At 39.2% G+C, this 27,106-nt stretch overlaps 1 protein-coding gene across 2 annotated transcripts; it reads left to right on the top strand.

The window, feature by feature from the left end:
- Nucleotides 1–22: 22 nt before the first annotated feature.
- Nucleotides 23–18,557, top strand: ZBTB49 (zinc finger and BTB domain containing 49). Of its 2 annotated transcripts, none has more exons than XM_030948271.1 (8): nt 23–55; nt 1,439–1,612; nt 3,625–4,724; nt 9,789–9,835; nt 13,624–13,697; nt 14,440–14,522; nt 14,608–14,769; nt 17,243–18,557. In XM_030948271.1, the coding sequence occupies exons 2-8, from the start codon at nt 1,461–1,463 to the stop codon at nt 17,908–17,910; spliced, it is 2,286 nt and encodes a 761-aa protein (XP_030804131.1). In that variant the 5' UTR covers nt 23–55; nt 1,439–1,460; the 3' UTR covers nt 17,911–18,557. The 2 variants fall into 2 exon arrangements, with proteins under 2 accessions (XP_030804131.1, XP_030804132.1); XM_030948272.1 differs by having other exon boundaries at nt 29–432.
- Nucleotides 18,558–27,106: the final 8,549 nt, after the last annotated feature.

The following is a 27,106-nucleotide window of genomic DNA, read 5'->3' as shown; positions in this document are numbered from 1 at the left end:
AGCGGCGGCGGAAGCGGCTGCTGGCGGGGATGGAGCTGGGAGGTGGCCGGAGCCGGTAAGCGCTGGGCTGGGCAGGGCCGGCTCAGCTCCTGCCCTTGGGCCGCTGTCGCGCCCGTGCCGGGCCGCGCCGCGTTTTCCCCCTCCTGGGGCTGTGTGTCCGGGCGCTCCTCCCGCCTCAGCCCCGGCCCCGAGCCCGCCGCCGGCCGCTCGCCCCTCTGTCCCCGGGCAGAGCCGGCCCACAGTGAGGCAAACCCTCCCTCTGTCCTCTCCTCCGTGCAGCACCTCCAGCCTGGGCTCCACCGGGCGAGGCTGAGGCGAATTTAGCCATAAATAGCGGCTGTGCTGGGGGTTCCCGCTCGGGAGCGGCCCCGGTGCCCGCCGGCCCTGTGGGGAGACACGCACCTGATGGATGAGAGGCACTTCACTGTCAAAGCAATTGCGGGATGCCGCGGTGGGAGATGTTCACAGGGAAAGCAAATTGATGTGCTTTCTTTATGTTAAAGCCTGGTCAAAACATGATAAGCATTAATAGAGAAAAAGCAAAATAAAATAACCCTCCTATGTAATACAGCCCGAGACAGGGAATCATAGAGCAAACTAGGATAAATTAATGTGGAATCCTCATCGTTCATGAGATTTGAGAATGGGTTGACCACTATCTGGTCATGCTTAACAGAAAGTGGTTTTCCTGCTTCATTCCTTAGAATAGGAAGGTTTTCCTCCATCATTCCTAGTTAGAAGACTAAAAATTCTGATTGTCCTAATAGTTGGAATTGTCATGTGTACAAGTGCCCGGGGGAAGCATTACATCCTTGTTAGGGGAAAAAAAAAGGAAATATAGAATTCAATGTAAATGTGTTGTGTTGGAATGTGACTTGACTTTTCAACATGTTAAGAGGAGATTTTTTCCTTTAGATATTGCATTGTATTAAAAACAATACCATGCTAATGTGTCTAATTAATCAGATCCACAGTGGAAATGTATATAGCTAGAACAGCAACAAATGCCTGAAATAATCCTTGTACTGTGTTCTCCCTTCTGAGTTTAAAGAATGAAGGAACTGAGGTTTTCCTCTACAAATGTTACTGGTTTTGTACATGCAATGTGTTTTTGCTTTAGAATCTAATTATTGTGGAAGTTATCTAAACTGGGGTGCATTTTTTTGTGGTTATGGAGTCCAATTTATTGGCAGCACCATTAGATTTTTGCAGATGCTCTTTGTTGTAGGCAAAGCTCTGTTAAAATCAGTATTTCAAATGTGTATTGCTGTGTGTCTGTTGGTGAGCAATACTGTGACTCATCTTGAACCAGAAAAATGTCATTAGCAATCAAATTGCAGTTGTAACCTGAAAACTAAAATAAATTGTAAAAATGTTGTTAATATTTTAAATTAATTTTGCAATTTAATATTCACCTTAGCATTTTATTTCATTATAGGTAATTTAAGTGGTTTTCTAGCATGGACACTGTTGCTAGCCATAGCTGTCATCTTCTGCAGCAGCTACATGAACAGCGCATTCAGGGGCTTCTCTGTGACTGCATGCTGGTGGTGAAGGGTGTCTGCTTCAAAGCACACAAAAATGTCTTGGCTGCTTTCAGTCAATATTTCAGGTATGTGATAGAAAATTCTTCTCTTTAAAAAGTTAGCTAAATGCTGTTGGCTGAGGTTTTCTCTGAGAAGGGTGTTTCTTTCTGTTGGTCGCAGAAACTCTTGGGAGTATAAGGAGAAAAGGGAAATTGTTTGTCCAGAGATAAAGCTGTGTCAAGTATTCACAGTATGCTCTTTGATTTTGACATTTTCTTTACTTACTTGCTTATAGTGCTTCATATAACAGGTTCTGGCATGGACCTGAATTGAGTATTTCACCAGAAAAAGATAACTGCTTACAAGGAACATAGTAGAGTATATGAACAGAGCCAATAAGGGATAGAATTGATAAAACGTTATCCATTTCCAAGTAATGGGACTTGTTTCATCAATCATATTCTAAATAAAATGTGACTATATAAGTTATTAGTGAATCTCTTCTTACTCAGATTCTCAGAGACAGCAGCTGTGTTTTAAAGTATACAGGTGGCCCATTACACCACATCACTGCTTCCTTACCCTTCTGTACTGCTCTCAATTGTACCTCCAAATTTTGGAGGGTTCTGGATCTCCCAGCTTAGTGTTTTATATTAATTATGAGTAAGCTGTTAGATCTGGTAGTTTTTAGACCTTGTTTTTTGAAACATCTCTAAAGCTTGACTACTAATTCATTTGTAAGAAACCTACTTTTATTTTATGACCAGAGAAAAAAGATAAAAGGTTCCTTTTTCTCCTCTAGTGCTGTACTGCTGATGAAGTGCAATTATGCTCAAAGACCAAAGTTTTAATGTAGTTAAAAAGAACTAAGAGCTCAGCTCCTATTAAAATTCAATAGGATATAAGTGGCTAATTAATTTAGGCTCTCAACACAGATCTGTTCATTATAGTTCTGGTTTCAATTTAGATAGGATGGTCTAGATTTATGAAAGGATTTGGATATGGGCACTGGTTTCAAAGTATCCCCTGCATTTCTGAAGTTTCATCATAGACACACATTTTCTTAAGGTTTAGAGCTCATTGATATCATGCCCTCCTTTAAACAAACCCAAATTTGAGATTTAGCCCACAAAGAGGAACCATTAAGTTTGGGGCATTTTTTAGTGTAGGAAAGTAACTACATAAGAGTGACCTGACCCCATTTATATGTCATTGTTTACTATGAGAATATCAGGATTTTAATGAGTCCAAAGTTTTTGACTGAGAGAGAGTATGAACCCATTTAATCTAGGACTGCTTGTGCATGTGAAGAACTACATCTCTGATGCTGAGAATACTTTACATCAAATAGTAAGAGCTGTTGTCATGCATTTTAAGGATTCTGTGACAATTCAGTGGATATTGGTTGTACTGCTGTTTTAGGACTATGTACCTGTACTCTTCATTATTCTTTTACTTGATTCTTATCCAGTACCAGTAAAAAAGTACCTTTTTTGATATGAGAAAATAAATTGAAAATAATGCCATCTTCTTGTTTAATATTGGCATCCTCTTGTGTATTGTTGGAGAAAAAACTGATGCTAAGAACTTTGATAGGCTTACTGATGGAGTTCAATGGACAAGCTCAGTTGCCAGAGGAGAAGAGTTTAGCTGACTTTGAGATCTATCTTCTCCATTTTGCTAGAAAATTTATATCCTGTTCGATCTGCCATTGATGAAAGGAGAAAAAACATTCTGAGTCAACCAGTTCTGCAAATTGTCCATAAATACACCACTGCACCTAATATGTGAAGAATGGTGGATAAGAAACCACAAGCGTAGGGTGTTATTTGAAAACATTAAAAAATACAGAATTAAAGTTAGATAAAGGATCATTTACTTTGATTTGTACTTCATGTGCAGTAATGTAAGACTAATATATAAGACAACTAATTGAGCACCTTTGAGAAATTCATCATCAAAACCAGAGTACTCTTTAGAGTACAAACTTGTTTCATACCAAGCAGCCTATTTGAGATGTGTATATGTTTTTCTTATTGAAGTGTTTTATTTGTGAATTATTTGTGCTTGTATTTGAATATTTGCCTTATTTTATCAGGACCCTTTTCCAGAATTCTTCAGGCCAGAAGAATGATGTGTTTCACTTGGACATCAAAAACGTAGGTGGCATAGGCCAGATCCTGGATTTCATGTACACCTCCCACCTGGATCTTAGTCAGGACAATGTACAAGCTATGCTGGACATTGCACAGTGCCTCCAAGTGCAAAATGTGCTGAACATTTGCCACACCTTTTTAAAGTCTTCCACAGCTGTGGAGCAGGCAGCCAGCATGCCATGCAGTAGTGTATTTTCACTGCAGAACACTCTGAGTACAGATACCAGCTGTGCTGGGGATGCCTATGGGACAAACCTATTGCCTGAGTGCTCAGCTGACAGACAGACTAACAAAGGCTTGGCTGAGCACCACTCACAGCCTGTTGCTCTGCACACCCCATCAGGTGATGGACAGAAACCACCACAAGATTCCTTAGATGGCAGCTGCACAGAGCTCCCATTTAAACAACCAAATTACTACTATAAGCTGCGCAACTTCTACAGCAAACAGTTCTACAAACAAAACGCTTGCTCTGATCATGAGAGGGGAGCAGAACCAGCCTTTTCTTACAGCACATCCACGGAAATAAACATAGTGGAGAGTAATTCTTGCACTGTCAATCACTCTGAGTGTATTCTGGAAACTTCTGAGCACTTACCATCAAACTTCCTGGTTCAGTCTGCAAGTGAAGCTGCTCCAGACCAAAATGCAGAGAGCACAGTTATGCAGCCCACCAGACAGATGCGGCTGAAAAAGGCAGTGCACCTCAAAAAGTTAAATTTCCTAAGATCTCAGAAATCATCAGAGCAGCCCCCTGAGCAGCCCCAAAGAGATGACAGTAGAATAACAGAAGTAATTGAACCTGTAAATGAAAGTACCATGGACACAACACATGTTAGAGTTACTGATGAAAAAGAAGCTGAAGATTTAGTGAATTCAGAGAATTTTGAACAGACTGTTGAAGTGGAAAGATCTCAAGGTCCTTTGGAACAAGAAGGACAATCACAGACTCTTCAGTCACAGAAACAATATACTTGTGAGTTATGTGGGAAGGCTTTCAAACATCCAAGCAATTTGGAGCTACATAAAAGGTCTCATACAGGTACAGTTATCTTTGGTCTGCAGACCAAATATTTCAGTTGCACAGAATATCTTGCAGTGTCTCTTGATTTAGAGATGCTGGTTAAGGGTCTACTTTCAAAAGCCTGTGGCTTATTTTGTTGGTTTTTTTTTTAATGGATAATCTTACAGAAATAAAGAACTGTAATACCGAGTTTTGCTGGGAGTTGTAGAAAAGATTTCTGTGTATTTGGGGCTTTGGGTGCTTTTCCAAACAACATCGTGTGAATTTGATGAAAATGAAATTTCAGTGAAAATTTTGGTTTTGTCTTGCTTTTAGATGAGTCAATTTGTCAGGTGGCCCAGATGTTTGAGCCAGATGACAACAAAAGGTGTAAAGAAATAAATGGTACTATAAGTATACTAGAATATGTCTGTTCTCTCTGGTCATATATTTATTGTAAGATACAAGTGATTGGGGCTTGGTAGTCATTTTTTTAACTTGTAGAAATATGCCTTTTAACAACTTTAATTGTGTTTACCTAGAGAGTAAGGCTCTTGCAGGCTGCAGAGTAAATGGGAATTTTGAATTAATGTACTTTGTTTTAAAAATTCACAGGTAATATTTTTAAACCTAACATAGATTTATTTCTAAGTATCTTTTTATTCTAGTGAAAAACAAGCACTAGTTTAACTGCAAATTATTTAATTTGTCTGTTCAATTTAATGAGCATGTCCTATTATTAGGTATGCTTCTTTAGAAGAGTTTTTAAAAATTACCTTGGCTAGGCAGGTAACACCATTGATTCAAACTCCTTGAGATGGTATTACTCCTGGTTAAGCTGTTGAATGTTTTTTGCTTTTCTTTTTCCCTGTATTAAATATACAAATGCATCTCTCTCAATCTTGTCAAATAAACATAATTTTGAAATTATCATGTACTGGTACTTTGACACTAAATATGAAACTCTCTTAGCAGACATTAATTTATTTTGTCAACTGATCCTTAGAATTAAAAGTTTCTTTTTCTATTTTATTAATGGAAAAATCTTCCCAGAATCTGAAATATGAACATTTTGCATTAGCTGCCTGAAGTTTTCAATTGTTAGCTTTAACTGCTTCTCTATGTTCATGTTGCTAATACTTTTTCTAAAATTTGTTCTCCTGTAAAAGAGTTGCATATGTCTCTTACCCAGATCCTCTTTTTGCCTTGTATTTTTTTGAATCTTATTATCTGGTTTGATCTGGTATAATCAGGTCTATTTTAATATCCTAGATTTTCAGGAAAACAGATGATAAGATAGATGACAAAGACCATCTAGAAAAGTCCCAAAAGAGTGTTTGGGAAATTGCAGTGGATGGTGAGAGGATGTTGGTATTGGAAAGACCTGTAGCAGAAGGTACAGGGCACATCTGTATTGTTACTGTCAGATACACTGGTAGTTAAGTAATATAAATGTATGCTAAAAGCCATTTCTATTCATCTGCCACTTCAGAAAGCATAGCAGATTGCTAGCTAATCAATTTTATTTAAAAACATGAATTTTCTAGAGCTAAGCAAAAGGGTTAGCAGGCATTTAAGTCTTACAGGGCTCACTGAAAGCCCTCCCAATACAGCTTTGCTGAAGAGATGGAGGAAGCTGATATGGACATGTCACAGTGGCAAACCTGTTTTTAACCCAAAAATGACAACTATTTCAACACAAGTGCTGTGGTGGTCTGGTTGTCAAGAAAAAGCACATGTAAAATTCTCTGTCCATGAACACTAGGAACTACGAAAGAATTTACAGGTTAGCATGGGTGCATTGATGAGCTTTCTATGTGAAGGCAGCCAAACTGTGTTCTACAGTCATTGTGCTGGCATGTCTGACTGTTTTATTTGTATTATTATCATGGACATCTAAAGGAATCTCTAAACAGAGCTTACTACACTGACTTTTGACTGAATGTTATAATTTGTTCTTTATTATTATATTGACTCATCTGGAAAAAAGCAAGCAAGTGTATCTCTTTTGTATAGTCCATACCTGTCCAGGAACATCCAGTGGTTTTGTTGGGACATTTTATGTATTTTCAGGGAACATCTCAAAAGAGCAACCCAAAACAAACTCGGGCCCATGGAAAGAACTCTTGGCAGGATGGAATGGAACAGGAACAGAGTAGCACTGCCATGTAATACAATACATTGTTGATCCTCAACTTTTTCATTGAGTTTTGCTTGAGCAACTTCCAGCATTCCTTGCCTTAGTGAGTACAGCTCCTCACCTTTGTGATCTCATCAGGAGCACCACTTCTGCCTTCATGCCTTTCTCCTCTGGAGCTGACACAACACTGCTTTGGCCACTGTTGTGTACTTTATCTTCACCTCTTCTTGCAGAATGCTGAAGAAGAAAGGATGAAACAGAAGGTAGAAAGCACAAGGCAGCCCAAGCGTTAAAAGTAAAGTCCCCTGGATTAAGCACTGTCTAAATTGTATTCAGTTACTACTTTTCCCCAGTTTTTCTCTATTGTTGTTGTATTTTATCTTCTTGCAGGGTGTTGAACAGGAAGGATGCAATCCTGGTGTTCTCAGATGAGGTTTTTGGTTTGGAATTTATTGACAGTTGTAGAATCATAGAATAATTTAAATTGGCATGGGTCTCCTGAGGTAATCTGCTCCAGTTTCCTGCTCAAGGACACATCAAATTAGATTGGGTTGTTTTGTTCATGACCTTGTGTAGTGAAAATTTTGGACATCTCCTGAGACAGAGTTTCCACAACCTCTCCAGACAATCACTCCCAGTGTCTGACCACCCTCATGGGGTAAAAGATTATTTTCATATATCTAATTGGAATTTGTCATGATCACACTTGCATCTGTTGCCTCTTGTCCTAAGACTATATAGCAGGAACAACCTGCTTGCATCTGCCCTCCCAAGCCTGTAGCCAGCAGTAAGATTTCCTGTGTGCCTTCTTTTCTTAAGGATCCAGATATGGTTTGACCAGTGACAGGCAGAGAAGAATAATCTTCAGTTTATTAGCTGCACTCTTAGTAATACATCCTCAGGTACAGTGAGGCTAATTGCCTCTGAGCAATAGGTTACTTGATAAGCCCAGTGGTTTGGGATTCTATGCAAGTGCAAAATTGTTCTTCAAAAAGTCATTTGATGTTTTTTTAGAAAAAACCCTGTTTGTTTTATCTTTATCTTGGGGGGAAAACCTCCAATTCTTTGTACATCAGTACAGTTAGAATGAGGCTGCATGCAGCCTACAATGATTGTTTGGAGAATTTTAAGCCTCCAATTCCTTCCCTCTCCCTCTAGTCTTTTCAGAGTGGATTACTGTTCAGATACTATTCTTTTGGTCTCCAGTGACTTCTTTTTTGTGTAGGTAATTTCTGCAAAAATTGCTTACTATTGGTTTTCTTTATCCTCCATTTCATATTATCTTGATGCTTTTATGGCTTTCTGAATCCTTTCCAGTCGCTACAGATCTGGCTCCCTGTTAGTTTCATTTACATTTGTGTTGTCAGTATCAGAATTTTTAGTGTTTTGCAAGTTTAAAACAGTAATGAAATCAAGTCTCAGGGCTCTTTAGAGTTGAGTGAAGTGACTTTATAGTTGATTTACTGGTTTCATGATTTTTATCTTTAATTGAAGGAAAGCTTTTTTTAAAATGGCCAGATTTCCATTCTTCATTAAGCAGACAAAGTAGGTAAAGCCTCAAGCTGTCAGACTAACTGCAAGGTTGCAATCTGTGAAGCAACATAACTGTATGTTTACTCTGTGTTTTAAATCAAAAGAGAATTGCATTTAGTTCTTGATCCTAAAATATATTGGAAGAACTTCATCTGTATTTGGCAGGAGGAAAGGGAAATGGAATTCCCACACCTGGATGTGGTAGATGTTGCTTGTAACATTTCCAAGGATGGAGGAAAAATATTGGTGTAAAGAATACTTAATGGAAGAGAAGCCAAGAGGCCTTCTGTAAAGTCAGGAAGATTAAAATTAAAGAAGTAAATAAAAGTCTTTTTATGGATTTTTAAATCATGATCAAGATGAAACACAGTTTAAGATGTTTTTTTTCCCTTTGGAAATATTCTGTTTTCAAAATCATTTGGATTTACACTAGTATTGTTGCCCTGCACATGTGCCCTGCATAAATGTCCTTTAAATGTGCAGTTAGACTCATGAAAGATGATAAGTGTGACTGCCATTGAATGAATGGAATTTGAGCATCATTTTTGTTTTTAAAATTCTAAAAGATGAATTTTAAAAGTTTATCAACAGTGTAAAAACTAGGAAACCAGGAACTAAGCAGGGGGAATTGCAAAACACCTGTATGAATTACTATAGAGGAGAAAAAGTTATTACAAAAACATACTTGTCTTAACAGCGCGAGAATTGAAGTGTTGTACAGTCACATTCTAGATTGAGAGTCAAGTTATTTTGAAAAGCTAAAGTGGACTGCATCAGTTTTTACTAAAGCTGGTAATCAGTTTTTAGAGATTCAAGGATAACAGTTTTACAAGTATAAATTCAGAATTTTGGAGGGAAATACTTCAGTACTCTTCAGTTACTTTTGTATAGGATGAGGATTTGAAGGCAAATGTATATTTTCTGGAACTGAATGGTTATGTGCTGAGCAGAGATATATGGTAGACATTAAAATCAGAAAAAACAATTCTTCCAAATTAGCTTCCCTTTATTCCTCCTTCTTTTTAAGAATGTGTCTCTGTGCAAGTGAAAAAACAGGTGCCCTTCCCATCACTGTTGTTGTTGGGCCTGGTCTTCTATTCTGTTTTTTTCTGGTGTTATGATACTCCTTTCATTTAGAATCAAAAGTATTTTAAAAATATTAAAACCTTCACCCATTCGTGAAGGTTTTCTTCTACTTGTTTGAAAGATAAATTCTGAGCAAGTCTGCTTACAAACTCAGTGATAGAAGCTGTATTTCCCTCTTGAATTTCTCCTTAAATACATGGGTAAGTATCCTTTTGGGGATATTTTTTACTCTTACATTACATGTTTTAAAAGGAAGTGTATCAATTTTAAACATTTCTACTGCAACTATTAGAATTAGAATTTTAAACATTTGTGTTCCACTGCAACTATGTTTCTTCTTTTAGGTGAGAAACCCTTTGAATGTAACATTTGTGGGAAACACTTCTCACAGGTGGGAATATTTTATATATTATGGTACTTACACTTGAAATGCATCTCTGTGTTGATTCTAAAAGTCTTGGGTTTAAGATTAGATTTTTTTTGTTGTTTAAAGACACAGTTCACTTTAGGGATAAATTATTAAAATGTCTTATATGAAAACAACATGTTGAATGTTTTAGATGTCTTTGATTCTGTCTGCTCTCAGTAGATGTGTTATGTGTTTTACATTCAAATGAATGTTTAAGTAAACAGAGCCAGAGCTGTATTTGAAATACAAAGAACATTAATTTCCAAACTGTTCTTGTGCTTTATGCTTAAAGGTATGTTGTGAATAGCATTTTTACAATGTCTGAAAAAAGTGCAGATTCAAGTTTTATGTAATGTTGTATTTACAATGCAGTTTCATCTTCCTAAATGGCATAAATTATTAAGTAGATTTGAGTCAGATAAAAAGAATTTGTATCCATATAAGTGGGCTCAGTTTCTTTCAGTGAGAAAGAAACCACCACCTGTTGGAAGTGACAAAGCTCAGCTATGATTTAAAAAAAAAACTTCTTGTGAAATTCCATACTTACATACAGGGCCTAAGCTTTAGCTGCTTTATTTGCCCTCCAGTGTTTACTTCCTGTTCTGGGTACAACAATTCATTTGTATTTCTACAATTTTGGTGCCTATTGGTCTCACATTCCAAAATGTCTATTTCCTTTCTGATTTTGTGGTTGAGAGGTGCACATGTAAGAACAGCAGACAATAAACAGGTGCATATTTTTATACTAAGATTACATAATTATTGTTGAATAGCCTTGGCATTTCTTATGGGTGCTGGTTTAAGAATTAGAGCTATGTGCTTTTTGTCTACCTACCCACCACTGGTTGTGCTGCTCTTGCTTCAGTTTCACAGCCCACCATGGGCCTTGTTTGTCCCACGAATCTGATGCTTTTATGTCCTCCACCTCGTTGCTAAATCTGAATATAAGACTGCATCCAGTGAACAATACTGTTTCATCATGCTTATTGGGCAATTTTCAGCAAAACTGGGCATGTTTTTTTTAGGCAATGAGCAGTATTTTCATTCATTTTGATGGCTGAACTTCTAGTTATTAAAAGAAAAACATGGCTATTTCAAATACCTTTAAAAGTACTTTTGGCAAATAGAGTGGTGTTCTCTACTACTACAGGGGGGAAGTGTCACACAGTGTTTGACAGGCATGACAGACTCCTCATGCAATATGCTTTGCTCCTCTTTAATTACAGAAACGAGCAAAACTCCTGACAAAGCTGGAAATTTCTGCCTTTTAATTAAACCCTGCCAAACAGCTTCCCTTCCCTCCCTGTGACCTGACTTGCCTGAAGGGGCAGGCAGATAGGTGTTCATGGACAGTCCCTACATATCCAGCATAGAGCCAGAGCATTCAGCCTCTGGGCTGCAGCTCTTTCTCTGCTCATAAAGGGGTCTGAGGTACTTGCTTTTGAGTCCTGCAAATAAGATTTCACTCACCAGAAAGTAAGATGCAAGGATAATTATTGTCTACTCTTTGCTTAAAATACCATCTCTGATCTTGTCCTTTATCTTCTCCATCTGCAGGCACAGAAATAGAAACACTTTTCTTATTTAAGCCTTCATGTTCTGTGCTTTGGAGACAGGGCAGCTGTTGGGCCTGGTGGGATGTCTGCCCCTGCTGAATGTAGCTGATGGGCTGTGTGTTGGAATGTGGAGCAGAAAATGAAAGAAGTAGGGGAAATTGATGTGGGAACTCATAGTTGGGAACAAACAGCCATAAAAGTCTTAGATTTTTTTGAGGAAAACATTCCTTTTTTAGTTCCAAGCCTTCATCTTCCCTTATTGCTTGTACACAGCTTGTTGTGATGTGAACCCTCTGTGGCTGGTGATCCAGGATATTGTGTTTCAGCTCCTCCTGCAGAGATTCTTTTGGGGCCCACGTGCATAAGATGCTTCACTTTGAAAGCTTGCCATTTACAAAAGGACTAAGTCTGGTGTATCTCTTTGGTCTCCAAATCTGGGAGGAGGTCTATGCAACCATTTTTGAGGATTCTTCTGAGCATTTTTTTTCTCGCACTGACATGCAAGCAGAAGTCCCCTTAGTTTTTTTTTTTTTCATTGGGATGGCATGTGATGCTTTAACCAAAGTTCTGTGCCAGCTTTAAAGCTTAAGAAAGAATACAAGCTATTGATGTTTTTACTATTTTTTGTCTTAGCACAGATAGTAACAAGCTTTGCCCTCATTAGGAGGACAGGACATAGGCTTGTAATAAAGAAATGGATCTACTTGCTGCTTTCTGTAAAATGTTTTTATTCTTACTTCATATGCCTTTGTGGGAAATAGTTTTTGCACTTCAAATTCACCCTTTGTCTTTATCTGGAATAACTTTCAAATGCCCATGATAGGGTTTGTTTGTGACATGGATAGAAGTAAAGGTTCTGTCTTTTTCTGTATGCTTTTCTAAAATGCACTGTGACATAAAATCCCTTGTCTTTGAAAAGCAAAAATTATTCCATGAGTCATCTTCTTCTTCTTCTTCCCCAGAAATAAGTGCCTAATGCCTTTCTTTGAGTACATTTCAGTATTAGAAAGTTTGGCCTTAGAAAACAGTTGTTCAGTCACACTGTTGTCTGAAAAAATGTTCAGGGATTAAAGGAAGCTCTTCCAGGGTTCTCACATTGATCCATTCAATACTGTCCTCTGTGTGTGTGTGTCAGTAGTAGTTGAGTTCTGGGATATTATACTGTCTAATTACAGTGATCATAACAGGTCATTTATTACAGATCATAACAGGTAATTTATTATCTAAATTTGTCAGAAGGAATTTGCCTGGGTCTTATTTTTGTTATCTTACTGTGACTGATGAGAACATGATAATCTTTGCATCCCAAATTTTCTTTCCCAATGTAAAGGACTTGATGTTTCCTTAGATAAATAAACCCCAGGCAATTATCAATCAAAAAGGTTTAAAAACTGACTGTGGAAGTGTGCACCATGTATGGAACATCTGCAGCTCTTCTACAAGGTGTGTCTTGTGCTTTGAGAACTGGACTCAGTGGAGTAGCCATTCACAAGGACCAGTGGCTTTAAAACATTTCAAAAAAAGTTGGACTCAGTAAGAAGATTTTATCTGGTCATTGTCTGGCTTGCTGGCTAGACTAGCATGATTTTTAGAGAATTGAGAGAGGAAAGATATGTAATACAATTGTTAGCAATAGTCTCATTTGTTCTTTTCTGTACTTCCTATTCTATTTTATTTTGGTATGAGTAAATAATTTCAGGTTTTGAGCATCTGAGTATTTTATGGAGAGAAAAATGGTCACCCTATTCTTTTCTTTTTAACCACCTGGTAGGTGAATTCAGACATCCTTGTGTAACAATATTTTATTTGTAGGACAGGGAAATTGAGACTGAGATGAACCATATTGCTAGTAAGTTAGTAAGTTTTCTTTTTCACTGCATTCTAGGTAGTGTAATCTTCATTTATAATCGGATCTGCTTTCAATTATAGGTCTTTCTTTTCTCTTAGCATTTGATTTTAGTCTTCTTGTTTTGATTTTTTCCCTATTTGTCTTCTTGTCAATGGATAATTGCATATGTAAACAATTTGAAGTACATGGTAGTCTGTCTTTACTAGATAAGAGTACTTGAGTTCATACGTGCTTTGTAGTCTTCACTGCCTTAGAAGTAGCAATAAAAAGCCAGTCTCATAGTTCCCATATTTTTTTTTAATATGTATACAGCAACAGGCAAGCTGAATTTAAATATTTAAATGCTTAAATTGCTCTCCCTTCAGGCAGGTAACCTTCAGACACATTTACGTCGACATTCTGGTGAGAAGCCATACATTTGTGAAATCTGTGGCAAAAGGTGAGTAGAATTGTTCATCTTAGTAAAGTTAACATGAAAAAATTTGTTCATGTTTTCTGCTAATCTTCATGATAAACTACAAGCCAAGAGCTAAGGCAGCATGCTGCTCAATTTTATTTAGAAGATGCTGGATTTAAATGTGTGCTGATGGGATTAAAATACATAAATGTTGGCAATTGACTTGTTGTAAGATAATCAGTGTCACCAGAGCTTGTTGTCTAAATTTTTTGTGTACTGGTATGTAGGTAAGAATAACATGGAGTGTATTTTGTTGTGTTGTATGTATTGTGTTGTATATTGTTGTGTGTATTTTGAGTGGTGTGAGTCACAATAAATCATGTGGGTTTGTACCTTTACCTCACATTTTTGTCATTATTTGGTGATACCTTTTTTTTTTTCCGTTTTATGGAGTCCTGAAGTGTGGGAAATTTGACAAATTTAAGCAAAGCATTCTGCTAGCTGACAGGTGACAAAAAATACACTGATGTGGGAATAGCATAAAATGGAGAACGAATTAGTAACATTAATGGTAAAAATAATTTTGGAGGTTTTTTCCTAGCAGAAATTGAATTGGGCATTGTCAGTTTAAAAATGTTTTCTTAACTGCATCCATTTATCTGTGTTTTAGGTCTTAGTCGTTATTCAGAACATCAGGCATTCATTCAAGCCAATTTCCATATGATAGTTTAGGGAAGTAAGGGCTTTATAAAGATACTAATTGGGTCTCTGTGTTGTGTTACAGATTTGCTGCTTCTGGTGATGTTCAGCGTCATATAATTATTCATTCTGGAGAAAAACCTCACCTGTGTGATATCTGTGGCAGAGGTGTGTAAGAACCAAAGCTGTCTCAGGTTTTTTGTCTGAAAAGTGAGGAGTCATTTTAATCTCAGAGCCTGTCATATTTTTCTAGGTTTCAGTAACTTCAGTAATTTAAAGGAGCACAAAAAGACCCATACAGCAGATAAAGTGTTCACCTGTGATGAATGTGGGAAGTCATTTAATATGCAACGAAAATTGGTCAAGCACAGGATAAGGCACACTGGAGAGAGACCATACAGCTGTTCAGCTTGTGGTAAGGTTCACTGTACATTGCTTGGTTGTGTCTTTGCTTTTCAAATGATGAGTAAAAGTTCCTTTGTCAGCAGAGTAACAATTAATCAAAACTGTTTTAGATTGAAATACCATGTTGTGAAAGTCAGTCACAAAATTTTCTGTCTTGCGTGCTTCACACTCTTTCATTTGGTGTAATAAACTCCTTTATTTCCTGTAAGTTTAAAAGAGAATTTCAGTTGAAAATTAGAGAAAGGAAGTAAGAGGAATCAAAATTGTGTGTCTTTGCTAACATGTTTGCTACAGAGATGCTCAGAGTAGCTACTTGAAAAATAGATTTCTTTCTGATGGAAAGTGAGGTTTGACATCATTTGGCTATTGATGGGGTATTTTCTTTTTTTTTTTTTTTAACTGCATACCATTTGATTTTAACTCCATTCGCCCACAGAGTTTGATAATTACAATCTTTTGCTACTTTGCTTCAGCCTCTGGAATAAAATCAAAACATGATCAATATCTCAGAACACCCATTTTCAAGATCTGTTAGATAAGTCATACTGCCAGGAGGTCTGAAAATGGCTTTTGATCAGGTATATCTTGATCTCATGGGTTACTTAGCATCCTGCACAGTATTTTTTTTTTGCCATTATGTGTTATTTTGACAGAATTTCATTCATGTTCTGAGGAATCAGCTTCAGAGGAAGGTAACTTCCTGTGTTCAAATCCAGCTGCAGTATGTTTTATTTGCACTGTCTTAAGGCACAAGAAAAAGCCAATATTATCAGGAGGCCTTGTATCAGAATGAGGAAATAAATACAGAGGATACAAAAATAAAAACAGTTGTGTTGCTGCCATTAAACAAGCTTGTTTTCATTTTGTCTTGTAGTGGTCATTTGAATATTTTTGATTTGTGCAAATAGGATCTGGTGAAGCATTAAGAAATCATTCACACTATGCAAAACAGCCAGATATATTACTCCAGTAATTTTTAATCTTATCATTGTGTTTAATGGCTGTTCTGAAGAAAAATCTGTGCAGCAAAATAAACAGTATGCTGCTGAAAATTGAGACTGCAGTTGGACTGGGCAGTCATTTAAAATGGTTCATTTTAGTTGGTCCTTGCAAAATAAATGAGATAAAAATCACAAGCTTACTTCTACTATTTTAAAGAATGTGAAGTGTCTGAATCGTGTGGCAATTCTGGAAATTAATTCTCTCTTTTTCTGCTTGTTCTCCTACACTTTGCCTTGGTTCAGCCTCAAACTCTTTTCTTAGCAATATGATGATTGAGCTTATTTGAGTCTGTAGCTTTGAAGATAGACAAACAATTGAATATTCTTCTGTGTTCTAATATTTACAGCAATAAAAAATTATAGTTCTCACACATTCTCTGGCCAGAATGTAAAAAAGGACTGCTGCATTATGTTAGCCTAAAGTAAACAAAAAAGCTAACTTTGTCACCAGTTTGAGAGTAGTTCCTTGGTAATGAACAAACCATTTCTTTCTATGATGCAGCTCTCACTGGAAGAATATATTTAGAAGCTTATCAGCATACTGTTTTTCCAGACGGAGAAATTAAATTGATAGTTTAATTTTTTTTCCTCTGTTAAGATTGAGACAAACCGAGAGCACTCACAGTTTTCAAGTACAAATGGATATTCCTGTCTCTGGAGACAAAAACTAAACCCATTCATGGGGAACCACAAGTTAGAAAATCAGATCAAGAAGAAGAAACAAGTTCATGGAATTGTAAAAACAGATGAAACTTGTTTGAACCTGTTCTAGATAAATAATGGGACATATGATACCTTATTGCTTGATAGTTTCTGTAATTAAAATGTCAGAACCCAGGAAGTTCCTCTGACTGCCCTGGAGGACTCGAGACCTTGGCACAGAGCCCAAGACACCTGTGCCTTTGATTTTGGCCCATGGAAAAAATTACCAACCTAAATGAGGATCTGCAAGCCACTAAAGTTTAAGTAGAATGATAGTGAATTTATCACAGGGTGAAAATGTAGAATTTTGGGGGTTTTAGAATGGGGGTTCAGGAGGTAAGATGGAGGAATCTGTGCATGTCCAGTCTTTCTCCTTCTTCTTCTTGGCCTCCATCTTCTGCTGTGATGGTGACACTTTTGGATTGGTTTAGGGTAGAGACAAACTGTCCAACATAGGTGATAGGTATGGGGAAAGTATTGTAAATAATGTACATGTAGTTTTTATTATAAAAGACACCACCACCTCCGAGGGCAGTCAGTGTTCCTCTGTCTGACCTGCTGAACAGATCTCAGCAGGCCAGAGAAAGAATGTTATAAATAAGAAATAATAAACAACCTTGAGAACGAGAAGAATCCTGACTCCTTCTTTGACTGCCGGGCTGGGAAAAGAGACTTGTACGTATCTCAGGGTCACTCTGACCAGCAGAAATCCTGAGATTAAAACGTGTTTACTCACTTGTGCTGAGAGCAATATCTGAACCTCTCCCTGGTCCCTTGCAGGGAAGTGTTTTGCGGGCTCTGGTGACCTGCGCAGGCATGTGAGGACGCACACGGGGGAGAAGCCCTACACGTGTGAGACGTGCAACAAGTGCTTCACGCGCTCGGCCGTGCTGCGGCGGCACAGCAAGATGCACTGCAGGGCCTCCGAGGAGGGGCACAACGCCCTCGAGGAACTCACCCAAGGGATTGAAACGCCCGACCTTGACAAGTCCCAGAGTTCTGACTCCTTTGGCCCAGAGATGTCTGTTACATTGTTACCAGTGTCCGTTAAATTTCCCATTCCTCCCGCTGGAAGCTCCCCTGAATTCGACAGTTCTGCGGATTCTTACTGTAAGCTGCGATCCATGATCCAGCACCACGACTCGGCAAACACAGAGAAACTCGCTGTGGATTCTACCAAAGTGCTGAAAGGCCAGGCCCAGCAGGCCCCAGCAGCACCCCCAGCCTATGCTTACCCCGAGGTGGATGTGTCTGCAGCAGAGGAGCCCCTGCAGGCCGAGGGCATTGCCCTGATCCGCCCCTCCGTGCCCGGCCTGGACGCCGAGCCCCTGGGCAGCCGCGCCTCCTCTGCCGCCTACAAGGGCAACGAGGGCCCCTTCTTCTCCAGCATGACCCTCTGGGGCTTGGCCATGAAAACCCTGCAAAATGAAAGCGAATTGGAGCAATGAGGGCTCAGCTGACTGTACCAAAACTTCTCCGAGGTGTTTCATGTGGTTGCAATTGCACTGCAGCACAGAGACATCACACAGAGTTTTTAGGCCAGGTGGCTCTGACAGGAATCAGAGTGCTCATTCCCAGAACCACATGTAGGCTGCCTTTATTTACACTGCTTCTCAGCAAAGTTTAAATGCACTGTTGGGGACCTTTGTTGTTCTGTGACTGCACTGTGTAGCTCCTGTGTTACTGCCATGATTTACTAAAATTTGCCACCAACTAAATTTACCATTTAACTTGGAATTTTTTTACCTAATAATTGAGGAAAGGATGGCCAGTGTCTAAGTTCATGGTAGGGGTACAGCCCCAAGCATGGGTCATCAGAGCTTTGTGATGGTGTAGATATGACAGGAGGAAAATGTTTAACCAATCCCTAGTGAGCCTGAGTTTCAGTAGTGGCTTTCTTACCAGTAGGGTCATTTGGTTACAGGACCTGAGTATTGTGACATTGAATTGAAATGTTAAATACTGGGCAATATTTGTGATAGTGCAAAGTAACTGTATATCTAGAAACTTTATTTTTTTACAATAAAAGCTTTTTTTTAGTATTTTATAAACTATTTTGCACAGCAGATTATTTGTAACATGAAGGCGAAGATCAAGTTGTGAATAAAGAGAAATTGTTTTACACTGCTTGATGTATTTTGTCTTTCTGTGAATGATTTTCAGTAGTTCCATCTATTCCAGGTATCTTTGCAATGCTAAAGGGGATGCCATCACAAGAAGAGCTGCACTATAAAATAAATGCAATCAATACACTAGTAAGTTGTCTTGTACTTGAATGAGTATAAGACATTGGCTGATTAATGGAATAAATAGACTGTTACAGGACAGAAACCTTGCTTAGAGAGGCCTTTTTCTGCTTTGGTGCTTTGAATAGTTGCTGCATTTCAAACTGCTTGCTACAGATAAATGACATTCTGTGGAAATTTAAAGTTTGGAAAATATAGTATTCTTCTGTCTTTTAATATAGTATTCTTCTATCTTTTAATGTTTTTCCCCCCAAGAATTCAAAACTAGTTATTACATCTCTTGTTGTGTTAACCACCATACACTACAATGTGGGGCTTCGCTTCCTGGCTTCCTTTACTTGGTCTCTGCACCTTCCTGAACTGCTTTCAACCTGGGTTCAAACGAGAGAGTGTTTCTAGCCAGAGTGCAGCACACCTTCAAACAAATGGGCAGCCCATTACAGTGTCTGTGTGAGTCTCAAAAGATAAACATTTCTCTCAATAGTCATTTATTGTTGCAAAAAACTTTTTTACGACCTTAACAGACCGGTTTAGAAAAAAATTAGCTGCACTGGAGAGCAAGTTGGGATTTTTTTCACCTTTCTTTTCTTGTAGTGCACATATACTAGAAAACTTAAAAACACTATTTTTCCAGTCAATGAAGTCAAAACAACAAAGTTTTTGCAGGGGTGTGTGTGTGTGTTAAAAATAGCACATAGTCTATCTGAGCACAGTCCCACATGGATTAAGCTGGGAACACTTTCTATAGGTGAACCCTGAGCTCTCCCCTCATTCTTTGCCTTTGGCATTGTTTGCTTTGGAACACTGCAGTTCCCTGTGGGAATTGCCCATGTGAATTCTACAGTCCAGGTATTACAATTCTGTCCCTGACCATGTGTGCTCGTGCTCACCCTCACTGCTTTCCTTGCACTGGTGCCTGAGGCAGAATGTGGGTATCTGCCAGTCACTAGCTCTGTAGGTTTCCTCTTGTCAGAAACTATTTTTAAATTTACTTATCCCAAGAGAAAATAGAAATTTGACTCTGTTCCCACTGGGATTTTGTTGCTTGGAAAGGGATAAATCTGCAATTTAAACCTCCTAACTTTTCATTGTCTCTGATTCCACAGTGATTTTGCTTTCTCTTGTATTTTTGAGGACTCACTATAGGATAAGTTTAAATCAAACTGCGTTGCAACCTTTGTGCTCTTCTAACTGTGTTGGAGGTCTGGAGGAGTGTGTAAGACTGTCATAAAGGGAAAGTGGCAACTTGAGATACTTTTAAACACATAGATTAGATTGGATCATGGATTAGTACCACGTGCTTTGTGCCATGAGGACAGCTCTGTTGCATTAAGGATTATTCCCCTTGCTTGGCAGCATTTCTGTGAGAGTTGTTTCACACCAGAAACATGACAGGTCTCAAAGCTGCCACCAGACTGGGAGTGCTGTCTGCAGTTTGGAGGCTTTGTTAAAACACCACCTTGCAATGTGGCATCTTTGAGAAGGAAGTGGAGCAAACACTGGTAGGAGGAAACTTCCATCTGAGTTTGTGCAGCTGGAACCAGAAAAAAGGAGGAGTTACAGCACTGGGAAGGAGCACTAAGAACTGTTGTTTCTAGCTGGCTTGAAGGAAAAGCTGAGCAAGAGAGAAAATTCAAAAGATTAGTAGGTGGATGGAGTGAGATGGAAGAGAATGAATTTCTATGTAAGGAGTAAAAATTTTAGATTAAGAAGCCCCATCCCTGCAGCCACTCTGCAGTGAGAATATCACTGCCTGACTGGAAAAAAATGTATTTTGCTGTTGTGTTTCCAAAACAAAATACAGTCTGTCATGTCAATTTAGTATTGCCTGAGCTTTTGTCAGGGAGATATCAGCAGAAAATGACCTTGAAAGAGGATCTTTGCTGAATCCTAATAATTACCTGTGCCAACCTGTAGGTGTCTAATGAAGAGGATGTTTGAGTGGGAACAGCAAATAAGGTTTGACAGTCCTAATGCTGCCATAAACCTGGCAGAGCTGGAGAGGAGCAGGGGCCCCTGTGGCTTTGAGGAGCATGTGGAAACTGTGACACCAGTGCTGAGCCAAGGATATTCTACAAGCAGCAGACACCCATCCATAGCTACTGCTCACAAATACCATAGCCAGGGTGCTGAGGGGATGGGTAAGCACTGCTCCTTTGGCCAGTGCCAGACAGTGCAGTGGTGCCATTATAGTTGATGTAAATTATATGCTATTAAAAAAAAATATATATATATATATTTTTGGGGAAGAGGATGTTAACCAACCTGGCCTAGTAAAATTGGAAAACTTATTTCTTGAAAAAATTATCCTGCAGCTAAGAACTGCTCTTCATCTTGCAAACCTGAATCACTTTTTTTTACAGAAGGTGCAGGTGACCACTCAGGGCTTTGTTTGGATTTGTTCAGGCCAGACATATCTGTCATTTGACTCCTCAACAATATTTAAGAAAGATCAAATTAGTGTTTTGACTTTGGAAGGCATTACTGTCGTTCTTTTTATTTATTTTATTGACTTCTTTTGTTTGGCTTTTTTATTTATTTTGATTGAAGAGCATTAAATCTGTACAAAACATAACCTGCCATTTTTATAGGAGGATGGTTAGTGTGTGTACATAGGAAAAGGAGACATCATATAATGACATCTAAGTTCAAATAACTCGCCTTCCGAAAAAAATACTGTGCTTGAGATTTATTTTCTAGTTTAGTTAGAACTAAAAAAGTTGTGTAAGGAAGAAGAACTTTAGTAGGCAGGACTTACTGCTTGTTTATTACCTGTTGCCATTGAGCACAGAGTGTTTTTGTGGTCTAACACCTCATCTGCATTCTCTCACACTCTTTTTAAACCTGGCCTACTAGATGTTTCTCAAATTCAGAGGTTGGGCTTTAGAACAGAGCACTTGTGCTTTGTTTCCATGGCTTCTTCAGCAAATTCAAATACACTTAAACTCCTGTTGATAATTTTACAGGGAAGTAATTGCTACACATGAAGTATTCCCAAAACATCTAAGTGGCATATACAAGAGCAAGCCAAATTTAAGACAAAATCAGTGTGAAGCAAGTGGAACTGGCCCCGTAGGCCATTTGCTTCTGGAATCCACTTTTTTCTTTCCTTGCATTGTCCTCCCCACTGTGGGTAGCTCCATTCATACGTGGACAGCTGCATTCAATTCTTGCTGCTCACTTCATGCCCCTTACCCACCCCTCATAATCCAGCCCAGAGGTTAACGTATTCAAGCTCAGGAAGGAAAAGTGTTGAGGCATATAGGTGAACAGAGCTGTAAAACTTTATAAATTCTCCAGGCTCCATGTTTTGGAGTGGGTGCTGGGATTTTTGGATATTTAGCTTCCTTTAGCTAAAGAGCTTGGTTGAGAAGTAGTATGTTAGATTAACATGGCAAGATAAGTAGATGGTCCTGCTTGAGAAGAAGACTTAATAGAAAGCAAATAAACGTGAGCTTTATAGACAGATTGAAAGGGAAAAATGTGATAGCTTGGGAAATGTGTTCTAAGGACAACTGAAGTGCCTCAGATGCAGCTATTTGGTAATTCAGTATGCTAATGACTTCAAAGTGACCTGTGCTCCACTGTGCTGCAAATAGATTTCTTTGTATTGGTACACACAGACTTGTGTTTTCTGGTCCATAGCCTTATTCATTAATCCTTACTGACATCTATTATTGAAATTGCCTTCTCTAAACAGTTAGTTTCCACCTCTGCTATTAAATCTCCATCCTAGAAAATAGATAAAAACTACCTTTAAAACACAGCCTAGTGAAGACACAAGCTAGTGACTCAGACATGTTTTTTTTTTCTGAAGACAGTACCCCTACTGTTTAAATATAATTTTTTCTTCTTTTTTGTAGTTGATATTCACATGTGTGTTCAGATCTGACAACAGTTTTGTTCACTTGGTGAGGGAATTTTTCCTGGAAGGTTACAAAAGCCCATTAACAGCAGCACACAATGCAGTGCTGAGGAGCGTGCATGCATGAACTACAAGTCTGCCAGCTTTTTGTGAAGCTCTGCATGGGGCAGTATGCTGAACTAAAGCCTTTCAGACCCTTTTAATGTAGTTCTGACCTTCCACTCTATATTAAACAGATGACTGGAACCAGAAAGATAGGTCATTGTGATTGCAGTTAATATTTGTAAGGACCAAAGCAGCTCTCAGCCTTTGAGGTAGAAGGGAATCATCTTAAGTGTGAAAATGTATCATCACAAGAATGGAGAGGATCAAAGGAAGGCCAGCTGGTGCTCGGACATCTTTTCATAACCTTTATTACAATGCTAGAATACACTAACCTCAATGGGAAGTCCATTCAGTTCATGTATTTCAAATAGATAATCTGTATTCTGGTGAAACAAAGAACGTGAAAAAAAGCCCTTTCTAAAAGGGAGGTGGTCAGCACAAATTGCCTATGATTTAATCATTTTGGTTTTCTAAAATCAGCTTAGCTTTTTCAATGCAAATATATGAATGTTTAACATGCTTATTTTAGAAGTGATTGAAAATTTGTAAAATTTAGGTGCAGAGAGCTCTAGCTGATTTTACTGTGGTTTACTTCCACTTCAGAATAAATGCCCTCCACATATTCACATATTCCCATATACAAAAAGTAAGACATAGTATTTCATGAAAAAAAAGCCAACAGAACAATCATAAACATTAAATTATCCAGAAGGCATGCATATGTGGAGTTGTGAAAAGGCCAAGATTAAGGCTGACTAGTTTTGACAAATACCCAAAATTTAAGTTTGGGTCTTCAGGGAACATCATATAATTGTAAACATCTATGAAATTAGCAATATCAAAGCAGAAAATCTATGAAGATTGCTCTGTTGGTCTGCTGCCACAGTAAAGCCCTGTGCCAAGGGCTGAGGGCTGTGCTACCAGATCCATGCTAAATGGATAGGGAAATGCAGTGGGGCTGCAGGTACAGACCAGAGGTGGGAACTTCTGCCAGGATATTTTTTAGATGGGGAATGCTGTATATCACTAGAATATCAAAGTATATCACTATAGTATACACAAAGACTATCACTAGAATATCAAAGTTCAAACTCAATTGTTAAATTATTTAGTCATTGCTTTTGGATTTCAATCAATCACTTTCTGGATTTGTTCTGTGGATGCAGATAGTGGAAAGTATCCCTTCTACTTGTTGAGCAGGGACTTGCTTCCAGCCAATTCTGTTCAATTTTTGACTAAAGATGGATACCAGTGTCCAAATTGCATTATTTATGAAGTTAGGACTTGCCAGGAAATGCAGCAGTCAGTCTCTTAATATTGCAAAATGCCAAATGGACAAAAGGATATTACCTTTTCCTACCCAGACAGTCATGGCATCAGCTGGATAACAACTGTGGCCTGTGGGGCAGATCTGAGGGGCACTAAAATTCCAACAGCTCCAGGAGATGCAACTTCAATTCAAAAGTCATTAAAATAATTCCTAATTTCTGAACTTCAGAAGAAATGGTATTTAATTTCTTTTTCTCCAAGTAATTTGCATGTCAAATCTCTCTCCCTCTCTCTCACATGCTCTCCCCCTCTCTCTCCTGTCAGTGATGTCTCTCTCAGCAGCTGTCTAGTCATGAATCACTCCCGTCATCTGAAGCATATTTTTAACACTTCTGGACGTGCTCTAAAAGCAAATGCTGTTAAACAAACAATTTGCACTGTTTTTCCATACACTTCCTTCCCTTGCCCAAACCTCTCATAATCATGACTTTAAAAGCTGGGTCACAGGGTAATCAGGTACTGGAAAATACAACCTTTTGTACTTGTGAGAGTATCATAATGTTGCATCAAGCTCTCATGTACTGCAGATATTGTCTGACTTGCAGAAGACTTGAAGTTGCCTGAAGCTTGAGAATTCAACTTCATTAAGATTTATATAAATGTTGCCTTTGGTTTCACCCATTGTATTCTGCATCCTCTCAAGCTCAAACTTCACTTTGAGTTTAGGAATTGAGCAGACAAAAAGGAAATCACTGTCAAAGCTTAGTTCAGCTGCTGTTTCAGTAAAGTAGATTAGATTATGCCATGTTTGCTTCAGAGCAGCTACTTTACAGCCAGAAATGGAGAACATAATCATGGAGCTGATGAATTATTTTCCTTGTAATCATGAGTTTCAGAGCTACCAGAAAAATTACATTGACTAAAAAGGTTTTGATCTTAAAAGTGTCTCTGTTTCTTTCATCTATTCTTTGGCAGAAGGATGCCCACTGGGGCCTTAGGGCACCAAGGATATTTGCTAAGTGCCTGGAAGGCCTTTGGAACTGCCCAGTAATAAGTCAAAGAGGAAAAATATCTTGTCCCTCTGCCACTGGCTAGTAAGTGACTCTTCTGGTAACTTTAATATTTGTCAGGAATACAAGTTTTTGAGCTCCAGCTCCAGATCCAAATTATTACATTGGCACATGGGCAGGAATCCTGACTATGCCCAGCTGGAAAGAACTTCATTTTTCCAAATAAAATGTGGCTTTTAAATACTCAGGACCAAGTTATGTTTACTTTTGCAAAGACTAGAAGCAGTAACCCTAAAGGATGCTTTTCTCTGAAGTCCTAATGAAAGTGTTGTACAAACTATGAGCCACATACTTCACGTTTGCATCTGGAACTTTCTTGCTGCTTTGATGTCACATCCATTTGTATTTTTAAGTGCTTAGAAGAACCCTTCTGTGACAAAACACTAAATAATACTTGAAGTCTGGAAACTATCTGAAGTACTTCTGATAAGGAGTGCTGTCATATGTGGACTGTGATATGGATGAGCACTGAGCACTCTGCCTGTCCTGGGTATGTCATTTCATCTTCCTGACAAGCCTGGCTGTAGTGGAATCATCAAAGCTTTATCACTGGAAAGCTTTGTTTTAAACAAGGAAGCTTTGTCAGCCACCAGTACTCACATCACCACTATTCAGAAGCTTAATTATATGATTTGTTCTTGCTGTTCTCAAAAACCCTTCACTTCGAAAAGACGGTTAAATAAAACCTACCTCTAAGTGGGTAGCCCTTGTCATTGCAAGAAAAGCCTAACACGCTTTAAGTGCCTAGAAATCAGAAGACAAAAAGCATTTCAAAACATCTCCATGAGTGTTGCTGGGCTGATTCTATGCCGCGAACCCTCGGATCCAGCGCACCTGATGCACCGCCCCGGCCGGCGGCTGCAGAGCCTCTGCCCGCCGGGGGGCACTGAAAGCCCGAGAGATGAACGGGCTGGGCTGGGCTCGGCTGGGCTCGGCTCGGCTCGGCTCGGCTCGGCTGAGCTGAGCTCGGCTGAGCTGAGCTAGGCTGGGCTAGGCTGGAGTGAGCAGGGCTGGGCTAGGCTAGGCTGGGGGGAGCTGAGCTGAGCTGCTCCGCTCAGCCGCGCCCGGCAGCCTCCCGCGCATCCGCGGCAATCGGGCTGCGGCGTTATCAGCAGTGATAAACGTCCTTCCGCTTTGTTAGAAAGCGATAATGTGTTAACTGCTTTGTTATCCGCATCTTTAATAAACTCCGAGGACATAATTTCTTGCCCTTGGGCGTTCCTGCCAAGCAGAGCTGGAGATTGCACTGCCGGCGACAGCAGAGCATGGCTGTGCCTTGGCCTCGTGGGTTTTGTGATGTGTGACACAAACACGGTCAGTTCTATGATGTGTGACACAAACACGGTCAGTTCTGGGCTGTGTGGCACAAACACGGTCAGTTCTATGATGTGTGACACAAACACGGTCAGTTCTGGGGCGTGTGACACAAACAGGGTCAGTTCTGGGATGTGTGACACAAACACGGTCAGTTCTATGATGTGTGACACAAACACGGTCCGTTCTGGGATGGGTTTTATTTAAACACCGTCGGTTCTGTGATAGGTTTCACTTCAACACTGTTAGTTCTGTGATGGGTGACACAAACACCGTTAGTTCTGGGATGGTTTTATTTAAACACTGTTAGTTCTAGGATGGGTTTTATTTAAACACCGTTGGTTCTGGGGTGGGTTTTATTTAAACGCTGTTGGTTCTGGGGTGAGTTTGTCTCTGTGCTTTGTGTGCTCCCGCCCTACACCTGAGCCCTTCCCAGCTGTTTCTCTTGCTGCAGGTTGCCACACAAGGTGAGCCAGCTCCCTGGCATTCCTGTAGAGGTCCCTGGGGAAACACTGACCCCCTGGCAGAGCTCTGTGGGCTCTCTGGACCTCTTACATTTCCTGATACTCTGCTTTACACAAACCCTTAACCATTTCCTTCACATGAAGTGAAAGTGCTCAGCACAACAACGCTGCTCTATTTTGGTCTTACTGGTAGCCACCTCTGCCATTCTTCAACTGTAGGATGCCCACCTGCCAGCTTAGGAAGTCACTCCTCACTAAATCCCCCTATAGAAAAGTGTTTTGGCTTCTACTTCTGGCAAGGATATAAAAAT

Source organism: Camarhynchus parvulus, chromosome 4 (genome assembly GCF_901933205.1).
Source record: "Camarhynchus parvulus chromosome 4, STF_HiC, whole genome shotgun sequence".
NCBI classification, from domain to species: Eukaryota; Metazoa; Chordata; class Aves; order Passeriformes; family Thraupidae; genus Camarhynchus; species Camarhynchus parvulus.
This window is presented reverse-complemented; position numbering and strand designations above follow the sequence as displayed.

Coding starts and splice junctions, on each gene's coding strand:
- ZBTB49 (XM_030948271.1), top strand. CDS start 1,461: ATGGACACTGTTGCTAGCCATAGCTGTCATCTTCTGCAGCAGCTACAT. Junction 1,613..3,624: donor GCTTTCAGTCAATATTTCAG/GTATGTGATAGA, acceptor TTATTTTATCAG/GACCCTTTTCCAGAATTCTT. Junction 14,523..14,607: donor GTGTGATATCTGTGGCAGAG/GTGTGTAAGAAC, acceptor ATATTTTTCTAG/GTTTCAGTAACTTCAGTAAT.